At 40.7% G+C, this 25,307-nt stretch overlaps 1 protein-coding gene across 4 annotated transcripts in view; it reads right to left on the reverse strand.

Moving 5' to 3' along the window:
• The window catches only part of EEFSEC (eukaryotic elongation factor, selenocysteine-tRNA specific), a 128,192-nt gene that overhangs the window by 37,754 nt on the left and 65,131 nt on the right, over positions 1 to 25,307 (reverse strand). For all 4 annotated transcript variants that reach the window (XR_008468658.1, XM_054215908.1, XM_054215910.1 and 1 more), the window contains 2 exons: positions 19,428 to 20,069; positions 4,739 to 4,895 (listed from right to left, as the gene is read on the reverse strand). Coding sequence is in view for 3 of the 4 variants with exons in the window: in XM_054215908.1 (XP_054071883.1) it covers positions 4,739 to 4,895; positions 19,428 to 20,069 (799 nt within the window). In the remaining variant the exon portion in view is untranslated. The remainder of the gene's footprint in view (positions 1 to 4,738; positions 4,896 to 19,427; positions 20,070 to 25,307) is intronic.

Here is a 25,307-nt window from a genome sequence, read left to right on the forward strand (position 1 = left end):
TTTATGGCACCTTCAACCTCTCTGCCACGACAAGCAGCAAAAACAGTGAAAACAGACTTGCCCTCTCATAGGCAATAACACTTATAAAAGCAAGGCAAAAAGTTACTGGCAACAAAAGACAAGTTCAACTAACTTTGTCTTCACCTGTTGTAAGAAACTTGAAACTACCGTTATCCCTTACAGGTAAAAAGAAGAGCAAAGTAAAAAAAGCTCGTATTCTAATACTTTCATTTGCATCTCTTCTTATGAAAAGGGTGCTTTTTATTACATTTAAATTTGCTCAATTCAGAAGTGTGTTCGGCTGCTATGGCTGTTAGATATGCACTGCTTCTTTCGCATTAAGAAATAAGGTAGCGTTTAACTCATCTCACGTACAGCAGGTTTTTACCGTGTCGAGTCAAAAAGAGAAGAGGGGAATTCGCAGTCAAACACACCGCAGTGCCTCAGAAAGGACAAACGCTTTACTAGCAACTAGACAGTAAAGACAGACAGAAAGGAAAGTGAACTATGCCTGAGATATCACATACGCTCCAATTAGATTTTTAAAGTCACTACATTTTACAATAATTAAACACAAGACAAATGCAACATGCCAAAACCAATGAAGAGGGCGTATCTAGAGCCAATCTTTTAAAAGATTTTAAGAGATGTCATGAGACACATCAACACATCATGATTTTGCAAACCAAGCAGAGTTTTACAGGGTCAATTCTTGGGTGAGAGACAGTTAAACAGAATCTACAATTAGTACTAAGTTATTCAAACGATTCACTGAACTTTCCTCTGAATTTCTTATCAACTGGCATGACATTCCTAGGTGCAACTTATGTTGAAATAAGCGTTTTCCAAAGACTATTCATTGTTAGCTTTTGTCTTCTTTAGAATAAGACACTTAAACATACAGTTCCTGCCTCCCGAAACCTGTTCTTGATTTCAAAGGTGAACAATACACCTCACTCATTTACCTTGACTATAAAACGCAGCGTTCCCATTTACAACTAAACCAGCTGCCACCTAGCACCCACCTCAGCAAGAAGCACTTCATCAGTAGCTCGCTCCCTCATACACACACACAAGCATAACTCACACGGCACTGTCGTTTAAATTGCCTTTCAAATCCTGTTTGTTTTTTAAGCAGCTTGTTAAACTGAGCAAAACTCTCTTACAAATTTAGAGATTATGTCCTCCTTTCTATGTATTTGATCATACAACCAGTCTGGAAAGTAAGCGTCATCCTGACGATTAACATGCCTTGAAAACTTTTTCCTCAGCTAAAACACAAACAGCTCCACAAGCTAGCCCTACAGAATAGCACATCTGCTGGCAAATACTTTTCTTTTTTTTGAACTAGATGCTGCTGCAAACAGTCTAGAAAGTAGGTTATACCTTGTCATTCAGGCGATAAAAGTGTGCCTGAAGACAAAACCAGAAACGAGATGAAAAATACACTGTCCTTCTACTTTCCACCACCCCGCTGCCTGCTTTACTCTGACACAGGCACTACACCAAGCAGCCAGGCAAACTGCACGCGTGTTCTCAAAATGGAATTACATCTTTTTCCTCCGCATAGATGAGCTGGCAGTGCAAGAAATCTCTGCTAAATAACATCTCTCACTAGTCAAGCTACACTTTGCTTTATTTCATGCTATTAGCTTTACTTCTACCTCCTTGGACCACCCCTAAGGGATTCTTCTCCATTATGCTCTTCAAATACTTGCAGATAATCATATCTCCCACTTAGACACCATTTAGCCAAGTTTCATGCATTTCTTTTCATCTTCTTTCCCTCATAAATCAATCCCTTCAGCCTCTCCAGCATTCTTACTGCTCTTCCCTGAATTTCTTCCAAATTGCTGACATCTTTCAGCGACTGAGGAACTTCCAATTGCATGCTGTACTCTAGATGTGTTTTTTGTACTCTAAAGAAAGATAATTAAGCCTTTTCAAGAAATATTAATGCTCCAAAGTCTGGAATAAATATAAATCAGAGATTGCATTTTTGTTTTCCAGAATGGATAGTAATTATCCCCATTTCACAGAGCAGCAGTATCTGACTTATTGCTGCACACAAGCACTGCCAGAATAAGAAACAGATCCGTGTTCTGCCATTCCCAGTCGCGAGGTCTGCCAAGTTTCAGCCCACAGACGACGTAAGACCACGTTCCCAGGCTGTGATCTATAGGCAAACACAAGCCATTTCCAAGTGACTGCGGAACAACACTCGGGGAGCCCAGCGCTCGCTCACGGGAGCAGGCACGGCCCTGGAGGCTGTGGGCACCAGCGGGACCACGTACCACCCTCCAACACGCCCTGGTCTGCTGTTACCTTAAGTAGTCAGGACACAAGCCTCCGGTACATCTACCTGACTTTTATTGCTCCAGAGATTTGTTTCTAAAACCAGCCCTCAGCTACCATCGGGTTAACCACCCGAACACGCCATCCAATTCCAGAGGCTAGGACTGGTTCTAAATAGGAGAGGGCTGACCGACTGCCAGGCTGAGGCAATCCAAGGCAGTTTTCAACTTGCACATTTCCTTCCCTCCCCTCCCGCCCCCCCGATACATTTGTGAAGGAATCACAGGGAAATAACTTCAGAAAAATTAAAAAGAGCTCTTCACAAAATAAATCTGTAAGAGAGACTTATATGAGGAGAGGCAAGGCTGAAGAACGGGGGGAAGGGAGAGAAGAGTCTGATCGGTTAAATTTAAAAAAAAAAAAAAAAAGCCACTGAAAACCCACAAACAGGATGCAGACACATTAAAAAAGCAACACTGACCTAACGAAGGAATGTGAACTGCAGTTGACTTAAACAGCATCACAGCAATAGCCCTCCCCCTACGCACAAATCTCCGCAACTCTTAAAGACACAGGTTTTTAGGCTCTTCCAGCTTCCGTGGTTCTTCCCCCTGCTAGCCACGCGTTGTTTGATACTCTCAGCTTGAGCTAATTTAGCTTATTGCCTCTTCTTTCCAGACATCAAGAGTACCCAAGTTTGACCCAGCCTAAAGCAAAGCGAACTAAGTCGTATTATTCTGCCTACCTTAGAGAGGTATTAAATTCTAGTATTCTGCTACGTATTCTTCTGGTTGAAAGAACAAACTATAAAGGGTCCTCTGTCTCACGGTCTGCTGTTAAACATCTGAAGAGTATAACCAAGATTAGATAACAAACACCTTGGTGAAACGTATCATTTCTTCCCACTAACTCAATATGCAGAGCAAAAAGCGATTTTCGAAATCTGTATAAGATTTTCTCAATATGACTGCTGGTTCGCAATTATAGTTCCTGCTTACATCCACAATGGTGATAAAGACTCATTATTAGGCTTCTCCCTGTCCCGTGAAGAACCATTTCCTACATCCATGTAGGAATGTGGAAATGGCAACGTAAACACCATCCTCCTGCAGGTCTTCTCTTTCATCATATTTTTGCCTCCAGGAGACAAAATCTACTAAAACCACTACATTTTTTAAGCAAGATATCATCTTGATTTTCAGCTTGAACCCTTTTCAGCGTTAAGGTCATTTACACATCATTTCACCACCTACCTAAAGGTACCCATCTCAGTGAAGGCTTAAAAGCTTTTCTGTACTAGAAAATGCAAAACGTACGTATCTGGTGCAACTTCTTTCTTTAAATATGCAGTGTGCTTGCTAACTAGGCGCTCAGACCTATTTGCAAAAAGTCTAGCATTTGATGACAAAAGCGGAATAACTGCTAGGATAGAACGCAGGTGGTTTTCTGTCTGGTCAGAAATTCTAATCTTCTGATGGGAAGAAGAGAGGAAATTTGCTGAGGGTCAAAATTAGTGCAGTTGCATCAAGCCTTAAATTAAACAGAAAATAGTCCATTTTCAGCAAGAAATCAGGAAACTTCAGTTTTTTCTATAGATCAATCTCTATGCGATTGTTTGCTGTCATAGAACATCGAGATTTCTTTTCTCCACTTGTCCAACAGAAATAAACCAAACAGAAATAAAATCTTATCCCACAATCTGAGTTAAACACAGTGCCTATTTACTGCCTTTTGAAAAGGCTCGGAACAACTTTCCTAACTTAAAAGGAGGACAAAAAACAAGCCAGTAATGACACTTAAGAACTCTAGCACTCATCATTCCCCATGCTCTAACCTACGGAGGCATAAATCCTTGCTGTAATTCACCGAGGATGAAAAATACAGTAATATATAATTTCATAAAAACAGGAGACACAAGCAATAAAAAAGCCTCTCAAGATCTCCAAAAACTCATTTATCAAGCAGCTTTTGCTTGAAGGCAAGTTCGGTAACAACATGCAGAACAGAGCCAATTTAAGGAACTTGCATCCACTATACTATATTTAATAAGTAGCTACAGGTAAAACTGATCGCAGGTTTGCTCTCCTTTATTTGTTCAGAAGGGCTCTGGTGCAAATCATCCCTCTATTGAGAGGAGAGATTTCCACAAACCTTTCTGGGCAAAGCATGATTTCTATGTCACTGCCACTCAACAAGAAGTCATTCTGAGACCCGACTTTGTTGACACAGGAGATGCGGCTTCAGGCCATTCAGTCCCACAGCGTAAGCCACAGCCACCATCATTTACTTAGAAGAGGTACAATCCACCAAATCAGCAGCGGTTCAACTGTGCACAAGCCGATTTCAGAACTTCAGCAGGCTACTGGTGACATTCAGACTTGCAATACAGGAAGATGCTCTACGCTTAACGTAGATTAGTATTTGTTAGCTGAGAAGCACCCACCTGGAATTCGGATTTTAAATTTGCCACTTTGTCCAAAACCGCCATCTATTATTCCATCTTCTCCTGTAGAGAGTTTGACTTTTAGACCCACAAAAATCTGGATGTTTGTTTCCTTTTTAAACAACGAACGACCGATCACGCTGTAATCATCCATCACCTGCAAAAGAAATTGGGCTTCATGAGTCTACAGTCTAAAGTGACAAGAAAAATTATACCAATGAGAAGTTTGGTGACTTCGACCACCTTGCCCTTAGAAAACCATTTACCTGCAAATGAACAAAACTTTAGACGTGTCATCAAAACAGCTGAGTTTAAGGCAATTTGTAGAAGACTTTGTGAATCAATATATTTCTGCTTTCACCCCCTTTCTTATAATAGAGGAAGAACAATGCCTGCATTAGAACAAGCCGTAAAGATCAGTTAATTAAAATCTCTTTTCTGCTTTGAAACGTTTCTGTGAAACTCACTTAAGTACCTATGCTCACAAAAAGTTTATTCCATTACTTAAGGTACAGCTAAGTACATTATCACCTACATAAACATTCTCCGTCTCTCAGCTCCAGACCCACACTCCAACAGCTACACTTCCAAAGAAATGACAGAATTACTCAGAGTTTCTACATAGAGCCTTTTAAATATTCACCTTTACATACACATTGATTTGTTAAACTAAAAGCCTTATGACCATTGTATCCAATTTTAATTTCAAGGTTTGTAACCCAGTGGGAAGAACCATTCCAAGTTGAATTCTTAATTAAGCTATCAGGAACAAGAGGCAGCAAGGTTGGTGGGTAAGGCGAGATAAACAACCCTCCCTCAGGCATTACAAAGTATAAGGTGCAGCCAAGTGAGCCTAATCCTGTAGGTGTGAATATCCTCCTATACCTGACGCCTGGAGTTAGTCTACCTCGTAGCCGCGGCAAGAACATTTATTTACTTATCAGAAGAAATAAGGGCATATTACTTAAATCTTTTCAAGCTTTTTTTTTTTTGGTGGCAGAAGTTGCAGCTCTTCTTCATATCTTCAGAGCGCTTTGTAGATAAAACTAAGTGTTTCAAAGACCAAAATGACTTGGAACAGTACAGAACTATAACCAATTCTGAACACTCCCCTTTATTTGGTTTAAATGATGGCTCACAGTATTGCTGGTTTATGAAGATACTCTCCTTCCCCGAAGTCTCCTCTATAAACAGTAGTGCACATACAGACTCAAATCCCCAGCATTATTGTTTATGATTTTCTTACATATGTATGCCTCTATTTTAATGCCAATCTCAGTATGGCAGTAAATCTAGCATCAGAAATTTTATTTTTGTCTTATTTTAAATGGGGTTTACTTGCATAGCTAAGAAAGAGCCTTGAAAGGGCCGTGCAATATTAGAGAGCACTGGCAGGACCTCATCCTGTCCCACACCGTGTGAACATACAGGATGAGAAACGTCTACAGCCCATCTTCCTCCTCTTACATGGAAGCTGTGGCTGCCCCATCCCTGCAGGGTTCAGGGCCAGGCTGGATGAGGCTTTGAGCAGCCTGGTCTAGTGGCAGGCTTCCCTTGATTGTGGCAGGGGGGCTGGAACTAGATGATCTTCAAGGTTCCTTCCAACTCAAACCGTTCCATGATTCTATGAGATGACAACAGTAGAGGCAGCTCTGCTCCCAGCTGGGTACAGACTCAAGGCTTTGGGCAGAAGCATTCAGATGCCTCCACAACGTTTGCTGCCTGAACATCCGCTCCTCATCTTTTCCCAAAAGGTCATGTTTCTGGGTTTTGTTTTTTTTTAGTGTGTCTGTCCTCTCCCACTCCCTCAACAAGCACTGCTTCAAAATAGCTTGTGAACCATTAAAGGCAGTATCACCACTTGGCAACCTCTGCCTTAAATTTAAAACTGAAAAATGTCTTTTACTAGAGCCATGGGTAACAGGTGGTGGTAGAGGGGGAAGATAAGCTTTCGGGCAGGCACTTGCCTTTCTTTGGGTCTGAAATAAAGACTAGCAGAAAAAGCAGCTGTTAATTCCAACCTGAAGAAGCACTTACATTCTCAAAACTTTCTTCATTTTTCCAGTTGCAGTAGCTGGTAAAATGAAAATATTACTTCTTCCTATAAATCTTTTATTCCTAAAACAAGAATTTCAAAACTGAACATTCCTCTCCTCCACCACAGGCTAACGTGCTTCTTACCCCTGTGTTTGAAGTACAGGTGCTCTCTTACACTCCAGTGAGGATCTTCCATCTATCTATTATTTCTGTAGTTATCCCCCCAAAATGGCACAGGAAGCCAACTTTAAAGACAACATAAACATCTTTTATTTTTCCAAGAGCACTTCAAAGTTATCTTTAACTTAATTAAAAGGGACTTACAGGGTGAGCAATCATAGTAGGCTAGCATGGTTCGGTTTAGAGCCTCCCGAGCAGGGCCGTCAGAAAAAACTCAGAATGATTTCTGTGAAGAAGTGTTACAGGCACCACATACCTCTGAGTAAACTGGTAATGATAACCTACAATTGACGGTCATGACAGCAACAAAACCTATCACCACTGAGGTATGCCATAGTCACTTAATACCTTTGATTTTAAAAAAACTCATCTTTTATAAGTAAATGTGCTCTTTAGGGTCTTGGTCTTGCATACACAGTTTAGGAAAGTAACTGAGGTCTCCAGCTGCACTGTTCCTTTCACTCTAATTAATGGTCAACCTGTTAAAAAATTCCCTCCTTTAGCTGATCAATATGTTCTGTCCATATCCCCATTATTACTGGGGCACCTCCGTAGGCCATTAGAAAAACAAGTGCTTTAGGGGTGCTGAGATAATAAGTGATTAGTGACTTGCCTCTGTGGCTGTTTGGATTGAAACTTTTGTGACCCAAAGTCTCAGACTCGTACGCTAAATACTATACATCCCACCCTGTGTCGTCCGTCCCCCTCAGTTAGCCTATCATCAATTTATCCCTGACGAAGACTAAATAATAAGAGAATGCCCAATATAACAAGAACTAATATAACTGATCAATCTTTGCAGTAAAATAAAAGGGTGAAGGAGAGGCAATTGCTACGAAGGAAACCTCATTTTCTCAACTTTAAGACCATATTAGAAAAATAAAAGAAAAAATTTTGGTTTAGTCTTGCTTTGTCAAAAGGCAAAAGAAACGCATGTTGTTCTCCCCAACTGAAACTCAACACTTCCAATTACTTTACCAGCAATTTACCTCCAATCGCTGGATTTTAAGTTAATCCCCTTTGAGTTCTCAGAACATCTACAATGGCAATCACTTTGCCTATTAGCTGAACAGCCTTTTGGGAGATCTTTCTGCTTTTCTCTCAAACACTTTTTTTTTTTTATAAAATATTATTAACTTAAAAAGCCAAATGCCGCAAAGACAGTAAGGGATACGCAGTCTGCTCTGTAGCAGCAGCAAGGGGCCTAGCAATGAGGGCAGACTAATTTTATTAACTTCAGGGAAACTTCAAAAAGCTTTAGGGCTTTAATGCCAGACAGAGACGACCCCAAAAGTCAGTTTAAGTGCTGCATAAACAAAGGATTAGGGCAAGAAAAAGCTGAAGGCTCCTTGCATTTCTTGTTTATATTGTCATATGACCTAGTAGGAGTGGGAGAGGGCTGCCTCTCTGACTTTAATCCCCCATGGTGTACAGTGGCGTTTCAGTTCACTGACCTACATTACGATAATATTTTTTTAAATTTATGGGCAGAGGTGCAGCATCAAACTCACTTAAGGACTTTAAAAAAAAAGAAAAGAGGCGGGAGGAGAAATACCCAGAAGAGAAAAATTTTCTGGCTGGTATCGTCTCCCCCTCTCACTTAGGTTAGATCAGCAGCTTAGAAAGGGATTTCAAGTTCAAAGGGAACGTCTCCGTTACTCTTGTTTTATGGCTTAGACCAGAGGACACAATAGCACTGAGTTTATGAAATATCCCTTCCCACTTGGCTTTTGTGTTTGCAGGAAAAAAGTAAACAGCACTTTATAAACATAGGTGAAGTATGTGCATCGCTGGCACGTAACACTTTTGCTAATACCAAGTAGTTCACAGAAAAAAATTAACCACCTCACACTCCCTATCTAAGCAGTACTTACGCTACCACGTATTGTTTGCAAAACCACAGTTAGTGTTACACGTGTTGGCATTCAGTGCAAACCATAGTATAATTTCAAGGAAAAACGGGATTTCGCTTTGAGCAGGGATAGCGAGCTATACCATCCAGCCTGTTAAGCCACTCTCATTTTTAAGATAACGTAGAAATTACCGTCATCTGAACACCCTCTCAAACAATCCATCACACACATTTTGAGAGCAAATAACTCCGTGTCTTAACACATCTGTGGGGGGGAAAAAAAAAAAAAAAAAAAAAAAAAAGGGCTAAAAGGGCTCAGAACAGAAACACAGAGAAGGAAAACAAAGCGGTGCCAGAAGGAGACGGGAAATAAGAAAGGATTCAAGATACAAGAAAGTAAAAGCACTGAATGTTAACTACTAGAAAGAGACACAGAGAGAAAGAACAACCTTTTCTGATTTAATCTAAGATTATATGCTTTTAAACAGAAATAAAACTATTTTTTTTTTAAGAAGGCTAAAAACAGGTCTGAGGATTATTCTGAGCAAACCGACAAATGGTCCATTGAAGCCAAAGCAGAAAACAACAGGAGAGGAAACAAAAAGAACCTATGACTAACACTGAAAATACAAAGTATTTTTATTACTTTTTTGTACTTTAGAAAAAGTACACTTGAGACATCTTCATCGCGATCAGTGACAGCTCATTTACTTCTAGAAAACAGTTTCAAGCACTTTCCATTTTTATGTCAGAAATGGGAATATTTGAGACTGCAAATTCCTTTTTCTGCTTTTTTAAAACATGGCTTCATGCATTGAGAAAATCACGGCAAATGAGGCCGCAAAAAGGATGGAGAAAGGATTTCACCAATAATTGCGTTTGCAGCTTTTTTGATCCTACAAAGACTGCTCTAGCTTACAGTTTGTTTCCGAGAACTAGGTGATCGACTCAGTACAGAGAAAGAATGTTTTAGTCAGCCACACCATTTCCTTACATCAGCATAAAAGCATTAAAGGCTTTTCTTTCTGCAATTCCCTCCAGCACTAGAAGCTTTCAGTTGTGTGCTGGGCTCTAAAGACCTTTTTTCTCACCACCTTCCAAGCGAACAAACTAAACTTCTGCCTTTGACCATCCATCCAGGAGGAAGGAACGGAGAGGAAGTGTTCATCTCCTTCAGTACTTCACGTCTCATTACTGCTGTTTTAATAGAGCAAGAAGCCATCCCACAGACATCTCTGCATATCCGCTAGCTTTGGTTTTCAGACGTTTCTAACCCATCTCTCCCCAGCCTGTGCTTCTTGTATCCAAGAAACATCTTCCTTTCTCTGCCCTTCTCTTCCTTTCTCAGTAAAGGCACGGTTGTATTTGAGAATTTCTAACCAGCAGCCATAAATGCCCTTCCCTCTGCCGAGCATTTTGCCATCACTATAACCTGGTCAAAAGGTTCCACAGGAGCGGAAAAGGAACTTTTAGTATCGGCTCAGAACAATGAGTAAGAACTGCATAACCAGAACGGTTTAGATTTTAAAAGCTCTATACATACCAGTCAGCGTTCTCCAGGCACACGCAGGGTACACACAGGCCATGAACTTCATTATACAACTTTACAGTGCAAGTTCCCTTCACCTCTATTTGAAGTTTAGAAAGGCTCAATCCCAAAAAACCCACAGGCACTAAATTCCTGATACAGCCTAGTTCAGAATACGTTCATTTTACTAAGTAAAAAGAAACTGGTTGATGTCACGATTTTGTTAATCTTTACACCAATCTATGCTGTGTTCCCTTTACGTAAGAAAAGCAACTTAGAGAGGGAAGAGAGGAGGCTACAAACCGTTACTGCATAAGATACTGCTCGGGACCCTCCATCTCCAGACCAACCAGCCCTGGTTTGAAGTGTTAAAGATTAAAACCCCTGTAATCTTCACTATCAAAGCACAAACCAAGAAAAGAGGCTGTTCTGTAGAGCAGAAGATCCGTAGATGCAGGAGTCTTGACCTGACTCGGAGAAGACTGCCAAGCTGGAGAGGGCTCCTCTCAGGCTGCGGTTCTGAGCAGCCAGGAGGACTCTGGTGGTATCTCCATGACTTAAGAACACTCAGGCACTTTCTTCAACTATTTTAAAGTATTTTAACTGTGGCGACTTCAGGTTCTGAGACCTTAAACGTCCAAAAGGAAACATCAGCGAGACCCGTCAAGTGTCACTTGGAACAGTGCACAGATCTGGCACGTAGCAGTAGGTCAAGTATAGTGACAGTAAGTTAATTTGTTTCTAAAGGAAACTGCCCACAAATAGCTTGGGGAGGGCAGAGAGGAACAAAGAACAGAGGCCTGCAAAACCCTCCCTGGGAATTGAGCAGGCAAAGAGGACAGGCCTGCGAAGAGCTGCCTGAAGCAGCCGAAGCCGAGGGAGAGGAGAGGGCTGACCCGACACAGACCTGCATCCCCGTCAGAAGGCCCCACACCGACATACAAACATCCCAAGTCTGTTCCCTCCCCTAATGTTCTCTAACTCCAGTGTGTGGATCCTCTGCCCAAAGCCCAGCAGTCCGTCATCTCTCTCGGGTAACGATTTCCTTCTGCCATTTGGCTGACAAGGCCTGTGGCATCAAACACCACAAGTCTGTGCCACGCTGACCAATGTTTGTGACTCCAATCCCAGTGAAGGTGTACGGTAGAGGCATGGCTACAGTTCAGTAATATGTAGGTTTAGTTTTACTTTACCTTTTTACTTTAAGAATGCCTAGGAAATTACATTTATATAAAGCCTAAGCTATTTAAGTTGCAAAATTGGGCACTTAAGAAGTTAAGAAATGCCAGATGTCCATACAACCTTATTCCTGTCCCTCTTTGATATGCCCCATGATATATTCTTTACATGACCACATCCAAAACAATTTCACAGGAACCCTGCCTTATTAAGTGCACAGGGTAAAAGCACAGGGGAACAGAATTAATGTTGCATAGGCAACTGTAAATCTGGTATTTCCTAACTTTCAAGTGCTTGATTTTGCAACGTAAGTAACATTCTTAATTTATTTTTGTATCCAATAAATAAAATGGTGTATTGGTTGCCTTGCTGACAAACCGATTCCCCCACAGGTGACTCTTACACAACCTCAGAAAAATCAAGACCAGCTGTCCATACACTTGTAAGACCCAAAAGCATGTCTGTATTTTAAATTTAATAATATAAATAATAACCATAGGTGTTACTCAAACCTTGCAAAATTCTACTACCGAGTCACATGGAGCAAACCATTCTTTCCTTGGTGAGCGAACAAAATACCAGTCTTATCATATGAGCAAGCAAGCAGATCCTGTGACTTAGCTGGTACACTTTTATGACAAATTTATTCTGCTGTGTTAATCCGTATGTCGTGTCAGTCAGTAAACACCACTACCCTCTTCACAGTACTGTTTAACAGAAATAGTATTTCTGTTTAATGAGCATACAGGTCTCCCTTCCCTTTTCCCCACTAAGCTGCTCAAACCCTTTTACTCAAAAACTAAACAAAAGCCAATAAATAAATGCATCTTTTATATTCCTATTTTACAGTGCATTTTAACTAGCAAACGTGCTGTGCACTTTTATTCACCTGATTGCCTTCATCTCTGTATTATTACTGTATTTAGCATACCATCAGCAGCCAAGCAGAACCAAACAAACTCATGTTCAGACTTCAAAGCAGGAAAAATATTAATTGTGGCGTCTGCGTGTTTACAGTAGATGGGGTGACATCCACCCACTTCTCCCAGCCCGAGCCACAGCAGGTTATGCAGACAGCCCAGGTCACTGCCTGTGCCTGCCGGCAGCACTCCGTCAGTTTGCACTGCACGGTTTGGTCTTGTTACTCTCTTTGTGCCCATATCAGCCTGCACACATCAGTCACCCAGAAAGCGTCGTTGCCTGGCTGAGGCAGCGCTTTACTTGCTATCCTGCTGGAACTACAGTGCCACTATAAGAAAACGGCCGATGAAACGTTAGCTCTAGGTAAGCCACTGAAACATCCTTTAGCTAGAAAAAAAGTTAGATGGAAGAATCTGAGAAGAAAAAATTTACTTCTCTTCATTCCTAGCAGGGTTGCAACCGTGCAACACAAAATTCAAGGAACAGTATTTCTGTGGCAAGTATTTTAAACACAGTGCACAGGCACAACTCTGTGAAACAAATTCTAATATTACCGATAAGATATCTGGAAAGGATTCAGTAAAAAAAGTACCACTGCTGCTCACACATGATCCACTAACTCCGGAATCTTTCCAGACAGGAATACTCTGGCATTCCCGTATTAACTTACCGCCTCCCCAGAAGTCTGGTCTCATCCCCTCAGTGAGCCACATTGGATGGTCCCATTCACTCACAGACAAGTTAATTTTTCCTCCTTTGTACCCTCCTTTGGCAGTTTAGTTAAGCATGTGGCTGAGCTACTGTATACTTGACATGTAAACTAAATGTTGGTGTCTTCACTCATAAAAGCCATAAGGAATTAAGAGACAAGATATGGCTGATAATTATTAAAAAATGCCATTTTCACAACCACTGCTTTTCAAAATGTCTAGCTCCCTAAAGGATAGTCTGAGTCATTGCTGGTTATCAACAAATCTAAATATTATTTTCTCAAGTTTCCTGTAGTTACTTAGTAGTACTCAATATCCCATCCTTCTTCTGAAAGGCCAGAAAAATCTGTTAAGCAATGGTGCCTTCGACCACTCAGGTAACGCGCTTGCTCTGACGCAGCTCTTGTTATCCTACTGTAAGAAGACAAAAAAACCCCACCAAAACAATACCCAAAACCGAACAACCCACCCAAGACCTTCTTCTAAAAGATGCTGAAAGATAAGCTTCTTCTCTTCCATTCGAGCTTGAGAAGAGATACTCTGGTAACGATCTTGATAACTTACCCTGCTTTCACATCTTGCTCCTGCAGCAATACTTTTCTCCTTGGGGACGCTTAGATCGCACCAATATTCAAACAATTAGTAACATGCTGTTATTAAGCAATAAGTGATTCTTCCATCCTCCAGAATCTAAGCACACTAAGCTACACGATGGCTTCAGTCCCCACGAGAACAAGCTCCATGACAAAACTCACTATCCAGGAACCTACAAAACTTGGGAACAGAGTGGCTACAAATAAAACTACAACATCCCACGGCTGTGACACATGAAACTGATGAACAACCCAGTGCAATGTGATTGCCATCAAATAAGTAAGGCCTAAGAGCAAGGCAAACAATGAGAAAAATACATTAAGAACTTCAAAACAGACAGAGAGAATTAATTCTTCTTAATGTGAGAGGAACACAGAGAAAGTATTTTTAGGAACAACAAGCCTGTTCTCGTAGGAAGACATTCTGCCGTGCTTAAAATGGGAAACAATTGCAGCTGAGATGTGCATATATTTTTCACTACACAGGCTTGGAAGCGCAGGAGGTGCAGCTTGCACTACGCCAGCAGGGCAGAAGTTTTTCTTCTCCTTTTGTTTCTGCGAGAGCACTACTGATTTACGAGCATCCTCAACAATAGGACCCCGTGGCAACCATCCTAAGATAAATCCTGCTTGTGCAAACACTTTCAAAATAGGCAGAATATCTGAGTCACACAGGAAAGCACGATGCACCTCTACGGTTCACCTTTCAGTTGAAGCTCACTGCGCTCAACCTGTATATGCCCATGGAAGCCAAAGAGCAAATAACGTGGCAAATACAAAGGATTTATCCCAGGAACTAAGTGCCTCATGAGTCAGACTAGAATTAATGTGCAGTGCTGCGTACAAGTAAATTCAGAGAGGAAGGTATTTCGGAGGTGGAGTTAGGGTTAATACAAGTCTCTCTACCCAGGGAACGGTGAAGAGCTGCCTGGTGAGCAGCCTGTCTCCAGAAGCACATGACCAAGGACAACACAGTTGCTGTTTGTCTTCATAATTTGCTTGTCTCCGACTCCAGGGGCTGCTGACCTGATGCAGTTTAGCAAGCCCACATTCACAGCCACCCCTGTATGCCAATTCAGAGGGATAAACTTTCTCCACAGCATCTCATTTTCCCTTTCTTCACCAAGATTCCCGCATCACGCTCCTTAAAATGACACTGGTGTTCACAATAGCCCTCTCAGACCTGCTTTTACATTTTTATCAGTACAAGCCACTTGTTGCCAGCCCAGCTCTTTTTCCTATCAAAAGTACATTTGTCAGGCAGCCAAGGTTTTGCAAAAATAAAGTGTCCAGGCGGCAACAGTCTCTGCCTCCACATAATTACGCCAGAAAGATGCTCGACAGATCCTTCTACTGAACTTCTCCCCTGTCTCAAGTCTCTCTTTTCCAGAGAAAACTGGACTAGTATTTCACATCATTTTTAAACCATCAAGTTCAGCAAGTATAAACCTTTGCCAGTGCCCTCTTAGTTCTGAGGGAATAGCAGATTTTTAATTTTCCTTGAAACTAACTCCTAAAGACTTACCCTAACCCCAAAACAAATCTGGACTAAAGCAAAACAGGAGCATCCACACGCTTATACAACAATTCAAAAACACCAGCTAAAATCCTAACTCCAGTTTGAATCGTGCAACTTTTTCACAACCAAGATGCAACGCCAGCAGAGGTGCAGACCCCCAAATGCCCCATCCTGGTTAGAAGCAATTTTCCTGCACTGTGAAGCATTTCAGACAACACTACCTTAACCAACAAGCCAGATGCTAAATGTTTTAAAGCCAAATTTCTCAGATACTACAGTAATACATTAAAAAAAAAAATCAGTGGATAAATAAGCAAGGATGCGAAGAGAGAGGCTCAAGGATAGGCTGCAGACAGGTAAATTCAAAGATCCTGGTGAACATCAGCAGCGAAGCTTTGATTCCTTCACTCCCAGTGCTCCACTCAAGTCTGAGCATTAAAGAGGCAAGATACCAAAAGGGAACAGTGAGCAGTACAAAGAAGTGCAAGGGTACTTGAATTTTTCTAGAATATTTACCATCATTTGAGCAGATGAGAAAAACCAGGAAGCTTCGGCATGACTTTTCACTAAAATATACTAATTCAAGACCAATTGCTAGTTTAAGCATGGCTTTTTTTACCTTTTTAAAACATAGTGTTGACCCAGTTCATAGACTTGATTTCTATGTGAAACAGCAAAAATGTCACACTTGCTCTTAGAGAGCCAAAAAAATCTTTGAGAATAAATTCTATTTTATTAAAAAAAATAAACCTAAAATCCAGGGGGGTGCCATGCACAAGGGGCAGAAAAGTACTGCGATGCTGAAACTTAATGAATTTACAATTCTTCCTATTCCATCGGTGCTCTGAAATTAATCAGAATAGGAACAAAAAGCCAAACCATAAATGCCTGATTTCTCCTGGGTAAACTGGTAGTTAAACTGCAGGGAATTTATTTTAATTCTAGCAGCAAGCAGGGGGCTTAGGAGAGCCCACATCAGACTAGCTGCGGTGTTTTACAGACGGGTACTATTGAATTCCACTCACAGTCCGGTTCCGAGAGCGTGTTTCCAGCCCCTGCTGAACCCGGGAAGGCGGCCGGTACGTGCCTCTGCCTCCCTCTCTCCCAGCCTTTCAGGAAACTATGAAGCTAATTTTCCCCAGCAGTATTCTCTGGAGGAAAAGTTCCTTTCTCGTGAAGGTAACGTGTATTTTTTAATTATTATTATTTTTATGCCTCCCCAGGGAAGGTGAGGAGGGGGGGAGCTTCCTTGCTCAACAGAGAAAGAAATTTTCCTGTATCAGTGCCAAGAATAGACACCCTAAATTCAGCGATCCTAATCTCCAGCCATCCATCAGCAGCAGGGTGGGACCAGCTGATTCAGATTTTCTATTAGCTAGCGACTTTGTGTACTAAAATAAGTCACTGTACCACCCAATTGTTCCTGCTGCTCTCTGCTCGGCAAAAGCACAGACTTAATAGTAGCTACCTCAGCTAATGCTGTAAACACTCCCCCAGCAGGTCCTTTATAACTGGCACAATCCTCTTCCCACCATCTCTCCCAGGTCCCCGCGTGTCCCTGTGACTTTACGTCGTGAGCTTTTCTTATGGCATTTGCTCCACTCTCCTTTTGGCAAACATCAGGGAAAATACCCACCGAGAGTATCTACGGTACCACAGGAGGCACGACCGGAAAACAAACCTAACTTTGAGACAGACTATTCGACAGCAACTGTTCATTTACAAGGCCAATTAGCATTCATATAGACAGCGATCAAGGCCCATATATAAGGGCCACTGTGAGACAGATACAGATGGGATAAAATAATAAACCCCCCCAGCTACATATTTTAAAAAGCATGGGAAAGTATCAATACAGTTCACTAATATATCAGTCTCATATATTACTCTGTTAGTCAAATATTAAACAGCCCACACTCATTGGTTATTTTCTAGACCAGAAAATAAAATGTGTAATTTGATTAATGTTATTCCATTATTTACACAGTAAAATCAATAGCAGAATACGTGAACTAGCAAAGGATTTGAAAATAACACAAAACAACAATTAACAAAGCACAGCCGAGGCTAAAAGCAAACTCTGTTAACCCAGTCAGACAAGGCACACTCGCGCAGTTTGTAGTCTGCAAGTTTTCAACTCCCACAGGCTAGTGCCATGCACTGGGAGCAAAAATAGAGAAAGAATCTGAGCCCCGTTCATTTCAGCTCAACACAACGCAAGCAGCACGTGTGTCTCCAGGGGTCACACAGACTTCTGCTCTCGTTCATATTCCTACAGCCACAGAGAAACAAAAGGAGTTGGTAAGCCAGGTCTCGCTGGATATTAGTGGCATGGGCCATGCACCAGTGAGTCAGTTTTTAGCAGAGATAAGGATAAACGTTTCAGGAGTTCAGACAGCTCGAGAGCATTTGGTCTAGAGCTTCTCTGCAGCTTAGAGGACAGAATACTTTGTACCTGTTGTTCTGGTTCAACATCACCGTCAGCCAAAGAGAAAGGCAGTCGACCATTTCAAAGGAAACGCTACACCTGCTGGCAAAATTTTGAAGAGTGACTGCTGATTTTGGGCATCCCGTATAACCCATATTAATAGAGAAAAAAATTTCGGAAAGCTAAATTATCCTCCTCCTCACTGCCTGCCTTCCTAGAGTTAAAATTGGCATCCAAAACCCCAACACACCACCACCGGTCCGTAGTGCCTTTGAAGAGAACAGCCTCCAAAGTTAGTAGTGGAAATTAGAAGGAAAAATGTCTTTTTTTTTTTTTTTTAAGCTAAAACAGCAACATAGAGACCTCAGAGAAAAGGATACAAATTGCCTGTTTGACCAATTGATGTAGTGAGCCATTTGGAAAAGAACCTCCCTAATCAAAAATCATGCCCTGACAGGGATCTTGGTTTATTTTTCACTATTAAATAAGTAAAGCAAACAAACAAAGAAACATTCAAGAAGTCTGCATTATAAATTGCAAGCATCGTAAGGTATGCGAAGTGTTCAGCCTCCTGTAGTAGAGCAAGGAGAGATACTATGCTTTACTCAACACAGCTCTATGGAATTTTGAAAAGAAGAAAGAATGCTAAACGTTTTGTTCAAACAATCGGGTTTTGGATTAGGAAAATAAAAATTAATAGTTCTTTATCCAAAAGTTAATAAAATACCTACCGCACTAATACATCAAGTAAACATTCGCTGAAGTTTACCTCAACTGTGCTCATTTAGGGGTAGGCAACTGGATTATACATTGCACATCTCCACCTAAACCATTCATCATGAAAAATTCCAATATGGGATCTATAAAGAAATGGTTCTCCACTGACCACCGAAAGATAACCACCTCCAAAATTGAACCTGTGATGGCAATGTAATGATACCAGGCCACTATACCAAGTGTATCTATTCGTTCTGAAGGGACAGTAAAAATTCCCAGCTAACTTTTACTCTAGACGCTAACTCCTCCAGAAAGCATCTCTGGTTTCTGCCAATGAGGCGGGTCAAGCACATACACGACAGCAGGTCAACGCCTCTGCAACACAGAAACAACATGCATTAACCAAAGGCTCCAAGTTCTCCACGTCATCAGCTTGATCCCAACTTCAGCCATTCTATAGCTATGTAAGGCACCTTGCAGGAGATTCTTTTTGCCTACTAAAATAAATGTTAATAATTGAGGTTCATATTTAATAAAGTGTGAAAAATGCATAAAAGAATTAATAACGATCTTCGTGTTATTTAATCTAATGCTACTTTTTATTTGTTTAACACTGTCTTTACATTTTCAATGTACTGCAGAATAACTACATCAAATATGTCAATAGAAAGCTGGAAGTTCTGTCAACTGGGAAGAGAAGAGATGAGGCACTTTGGAAGGTAAACAAACAAAGCAAGTTTGCAGGCAGAGCAGAGTGGCTAGACATCAAAAGGATCAATGAAAAATCAGCATGAAATTACTCAGCACTGATTGCATTGAGCTGAATAAACTAGTCACTTTTAAAGCAGTGATTTCTGACTGTTTGCAAGCAGACAAGATGCAATACACCAGGTACACAAACATAAGAAAAACGCGTATAAAGACTCTGGAACATAACAGTGAAAATTCTGTAGCCCGCGAATATACGCAGTTACACGGAACAAGTATTTCCCCTTGCCACGTACAGCATTAAAAAGACAGCTTACCCTTTCCACTTGTCCTTCTTTATGCTTCAGTTTGTACACTTTCAGCTTTGGAAGGAAAGTCTCCATGTAGTTCTTGTCTTCCATGCCCTGGAGCAGTACCCCATGGAACGCCAACCTGCAGGTATTTGCGTGAATATCTGTATCCAGCTTGGAGCCGATCACAAGGCAGAGTTTAGGACAAGTGACTGGTTTTTCAAACTCTAGCAAAGCCCACTGTTGTCTTGGGAGTTGGACTTCTCCTGCCTGGTCATTTTCTTTGTTCTCCTCTGAAGAATTTGAGTCCTTGGACAGATACTCCTCTTGATAAAGATAATCTTTTTCAAAATCAAAAACATTTTCTTGAATTTCTTCATTGAAGTCGGCAGGGGCTGGACTGAAAAACATCACTCTTCCCATAACTGTTTCATGACCAACTGTGATATGGAACTTGGCCTTCGTCTGAAGAGCTCCTCGAAAATACTGGATTTTCTTCAGGGAAATTATTGCAGCATGGATGGTGTGAAGTGATTCTGGGGTGCAAATCAGGCCTCGTTCTAGCAGTTTGGGATCAAACTGGGTTACACAGATACCTACTCTGTCACCCTGCATAGCGTAACTCACAGGAGTATGGAACATCTGCATGGACTTGACTTTCTTCGTCACCTATTGAGGAAAGAGCAAGAAAAAAGAAAATGAAGCCATTTTTGCACACAAGGGCATCGCAAGCACAAAGCCACATATCGCACCCCGCTGTCTTGTACGATGACTGACCTCCTAGAAGAGGCCACAACTCAAAAAGCAGGAATTGAACAGACTGAGAACGTACCCCATCATTTACAGTTACCACAGGTTTGAGTCTCTCAGTTTATTCTACTTCTGTTCATAAAACTGTAAGATTATCATGGGCACAGTTATGTTGGTATTTGCATCATCTGTGCTGCAAAACATACTATCTGCAAATCAGCAGATATACCCACACCACGAAACAGCTTACTCAACATACTGCCCCAAGCACCCGCACCATCAAAAATGTAGCACTACAAAACCCATCCATGCACCTATATGACTGTTTTCCCCCCCCTTCTATGAAAATTGTTTCATACACTACTTTGACTTGGTTGATTTCAACTGTAAAACAGTCATAACAAAAAAAACCTTTCTCTATAACGTATTTGTACAACATTGAGCACAATGAAATCCTGTAAACTATCACTGCAAAATAACTAGTAATACAAAAATCTACCATCTCCTACTCTAGGACATCCCATATATTTAAAAAAAAAAAAGTCCTCAAAGATTTTTTTGCAAAGATTTGAATGTTCATAAATATACGGCCAGCATCCCTCTCCCTAAAATGTGGGGTTCCACCTGTTAGGATTATCATAGAGAAACTGCCGCACTGGCCACCACTTATACTAAAAAATTTATTTTGCTCTTCCCAGATGCTATAAAATTTTGACCTTAATGAGCTTACTATTGCGTTATTTCAAGGAGTTATCAAGGAGAAGAGAAGAATGGAATTTTTGAAGGGCTGAAACCTCAAAATTCAGATCCAAGAACTGAACTCTCCAGGGGAATGCTCCATTCCAGCAATCGTTTCTTTAGTATGCCTTTATCAATATACAATAGATTATACTGTAAATGCACACAGAACAACATTGCTAGAATACATCTCAACTCTCGGCACTTCTTTTTCTCTCTCCCTTTTCTTAGTAAGGATTCTACAGCTATCAAAAAGGTTCACAAATGCTACTGTGCAATTCTCAACATTCAAGCCATTAGTACCTGTCCTACTCAGCTGGAACTGTTCTCAAATCGATCTCCAACCACTGCCTGCCCCTTAGCAGCCCATCTTCTAATTCTAACCTACCCCATTTGTCTTCTAACTCCCAAAAGTAAGAAACAAAAAACACGCAAGCACTGATGAAGAGAATCCCAACCCAAAAGTTTGGACTCGGCAGATCTGGGCTTCATCCTCAGTACGTCACACAGCTTGGAGCACATCATCTAAGCTACACAACTCGGAACAGTCTAGAGAAGTTAACTTTATTAATTTTAATCACAGAATCATTTACTCACAGGATAATACTAAAAATACCTGCTTTTTTCTGCATCTTGGATGCAATGCATAAGTAGAAACAAAATGGATTTTCACAAAGCCTGCTGCCCTATATGAAGGACAGATTATTTGGCTGCCAGCAAATCTTTGTATGTCTATTCCCAACACCACCAAATCAAGCAACGCTAAGAGAAGACTGTAGGAAAAAAAAAAAAAGGAAGAAAGAAAGACTCAGAGGGGAACAAATTGCAGAAACTTAAATCAAAATAGAGGAGTAGATGAAAAGTCTATTGGCTGAACGAAAACCTTCAGTAGTTGGAATATAAAGAGTTCTCCAAATAAGTCAGCAAAAAATGGTCACAGGCATATACAGAAAGCTGATTTTAAAACGTGGAAAAAAAATCTAGCAGCTGCACAGCTTCTACAAAACAACAGAAATCCTGTATTCCTTCCTGAAATCGTAATTATACAAATAACAATGGCCACGAGCTTCACCACTACAAATATTGTTTGGGTTCCCTGGATCTCTGGCTGCTAACCAAACCCAAAAGAAATGCCCTTTTTCAGATTATAATAAATTATTATTGCAACATTTTTCAGATCAAATGCCACATGAATGCCTGTGGATTCTCCAAGAATCCAGAAAATATTATGAGAAGATGATCAAGAGGTGTGTTCACGTAAGAGGAAAACCCCTCACTAAAAAGCCCTGACCAAAATAGTTTGGTACGATCTTAATAAACGTCAGAACAGACTCAAAAAGGTATTCTAAACACTCACTAGGATTTCAGTTGCAAGCATTTTTATACCCAAATACATACTCATTATCCCTTTAGCCAAGCCTCCGCGGCAGTACAACCTGTCTAGATGGATCAGGGAGCAACAATTTAGTATCTGCCCCCACCTCTCTGCTCACTACACAACTTGGGTCGTACCCCAAAGGCTGGGAGTACAGTGGCTTGAATCAACCTTCTTTCATTCACTATAACCTACCCCTCCCTCTCCACTTTCAATCATTGTGATAGTTGCAACACTGCTTATACAAGTAATGTTTAAGGATTTAAAAGAAAAAAAAAAAAAGGAAAAATATTTTCTAAACGTATGCGTTCCAAAGAAATAAACAAGCGCTACAAGATCGAAATCACCATATCAAAAGTACCAGCCCAAACCACAGGGGTTTAAAGACTTCTGTGATTTCCTATGCAATAAGGCTAGCAGTAAATCTTCCACCGTCTACAACCAATAAAATGACAAGAACTAAGGAGTCTTCCATCCCTGTTGCTCCCCAATGCAAAACTGGAAGACACACGAAAAGACCTATGCAGTTTTCTACCTTAAAACAAAGCCACAAAGATTCTTTACTTTATTACTAATATTCCAGTTCATAATACTACTTTTTAGAAACTACCCACCTAAACAGTTGAGTGAAATTATTACAGAACATTTGTCAGTCTCTAAAACGGCCTGAACGTACATTCCTCTGAAACATCTTTCAGAGAACTCAGATAACATTAAAGAATAAAAATTGTTTTTAAAAATACCTATTCTTGCATGCGTATACTCAGAATACATCTTAGCTTTTAATTAGGAATCTATGAAACATTCCTCAAAAGCACTATGCCTACTCACTCGAATTAACTCAAATTGATGTATCTGACATGCAGCCCATAAACAACCATCAGAAGGAGAATTAACAAGTACTTTTAAAATATTCACTTCACACAATTAAACTTTTTCAATGAGATTTGCAGTTCTCCACCATGGCATACAAATCTGGCTTGTATCGGAATACTAGGTGTGTTCTTCCACATTTCTCAGTGTTAAGCTACATTAGAAAGAGTATACAGCTATAAAGTGTCACTTTAAATGACAAAAGCTCGCTTTGGTTCCTATGTGCGGGAAAAACTTTGCGTGGAGTATCCATACAGGAGTATTTTCCAGTGTTGCAGGAGGCTTTAACAGGATGGCTCCCGTTCATACGTTGCTGATGGTCCTCACAGTCTCCAACGCAAGTTTCAAGAAAAGCCTTGGATCCTGACTAATTCGCTTTCAGAAAACAGTATCCTAATTAAAAACAAAAAAAAAAAACCCTGAAAATTCACAGAATCGAGTAAAGTAAAGCTTTTTCTCCCCAAACAAAGCAGATTACTTGAGAAGCCTGAAACTCTCTCAGAGGAGGCGGCTCCCCACCCCGGCCACGCTCACCAGAGCTTTAAGAATCACCCAATTTCTTTGTAGCTGGGTCTGGCTTTCAGACAGGTCTGCTCGTCCTCAGTCATGTGAAGGGAAAGATGTGGCACTGCTCAGCCTACTGAAAATCAGCACTTCTTGCTGACCTATCTAGTATCTCACAAATGATTTAATCAGCCCATCTATATTTGTTTTAAATGTAAATAGGTTTTCCCCTTATATTCGTGGTACCTATTCTGGCACCTAAAGTTCCCATACACGTATCGGAAAAAAAAGTAAATGTGAAGGACACATTCAAGCCCATTCCTCTTTTTCCTACATGTTCTCAGTACCATAATCAACTGTAAAAGGAGTTTACGGCACAGCATCTTAACTGATCACAAACTCTGCTCCAAGAGCTTAACATACGTAGGAATCAGACTCTGCGCAGAACGATGCCAGAGTGCGCTTAGGTGACTGGGGAGGTGGATCAGATCACACGAGAACCGAGTTGGAATTGCATTTCCTTCAAAAGGTCAGACGTGGAACCAGCAGAGAAGTGAATCAGTGAGTTGATCTGCACCCACTGGATCAAATAACAAGAGCCAGAGTAGCTTTAAATCACCAGCTTCCTGTTTTCTGAGCAGACCATGAACATCAGTACAATATTTCATCCCATTTCACTCTGACCCCGACTGACAGAGACATTTGTCCGTGGTTTAAAATACTCCAAATGTAGGGGTTTTTTTCTTCAAAAGACCGAAGTACATAACTAAAATTCATCTCTGTTTTGTCTGGCCTTTAAAATACAAACCTGGAAGCACTGAAAAGGATGCAACTGGCCCCCAGTATTCAATTTGTTTCTCTTATGCATCTCTAGTTTCCCTGCGTAAGGGATCCCCACGAGTTATAGTACAGTTCTAAACTTCCCCATATTTTCTTTAGGTTTACAACGACGGAAGTTTCAAGCGGGGAGCTGGGGTTGGATCGCTCCGTCCACCCATTTACCAACAGAATGAGGTTAAATACTTCAGAGCATTCTGTCCTGAGCAATAGGAATTCCCACCTGAGACCAGCTATGACCAATACCTTTGGCATTTCTTTGCATTTATTTCAAGCACCTAGGTTTTGTCCTCAAAACGCTGTCTGTAAAACAGCTTCTATCTGATCTTGTCCATGAAAATAATGCAAGGCCCTTTTTACCAATCCACTAGAGAGAGACATATTTTACTCTTCCTTTGGGGAACTGGGCATTTAGATGCAAAACAAAGTGTACAATATTGAGTGCAACTTCAAAGAGTCAGACCTTATTGCATGCAAACAATGTAGGTAAACACGGAAAACTTGGATACCATTATAAAACTTGCTACAAGCTTTGCTAAAAAATTCACTCACATTTTGTTTTCTAATAATGGCACAAGGGAACTGATTGTATCTCATCAGGAGCCATGTGTTGAAATCTTACATCATTTGCAAAGGGATTTGCTTCGCTTTTTAAATTTTATTTGTATAGTCACAGTAATGTTCTTAAAGCATTATGTAAAGGTCTATAAAGAGCGAGAAATAAGAAATTTGTGTTCAAATACAGATTAAAAAAATGCAAAACAAAAACCAAAAGCACCCAAACAGTTCAGCCCTTGAGAAAACAAATGCATTCAATATAAGACGAGAAC

This window comes from Rissa tridactyla, chromosome 10 (genome assembly GCF_028500815.1).
Source record: "Rissa tridactyla isolate bRisTri1 chromosome 10, bRisTri1.patW.cur.20221130, whole genome shotgun sequence".
Taxonomy (NCBI): Eukaryota; Metazoa; Chordata; class Aves; order Charadriiformes; family Laridae; genus Rissa; species Rissa tridactyla.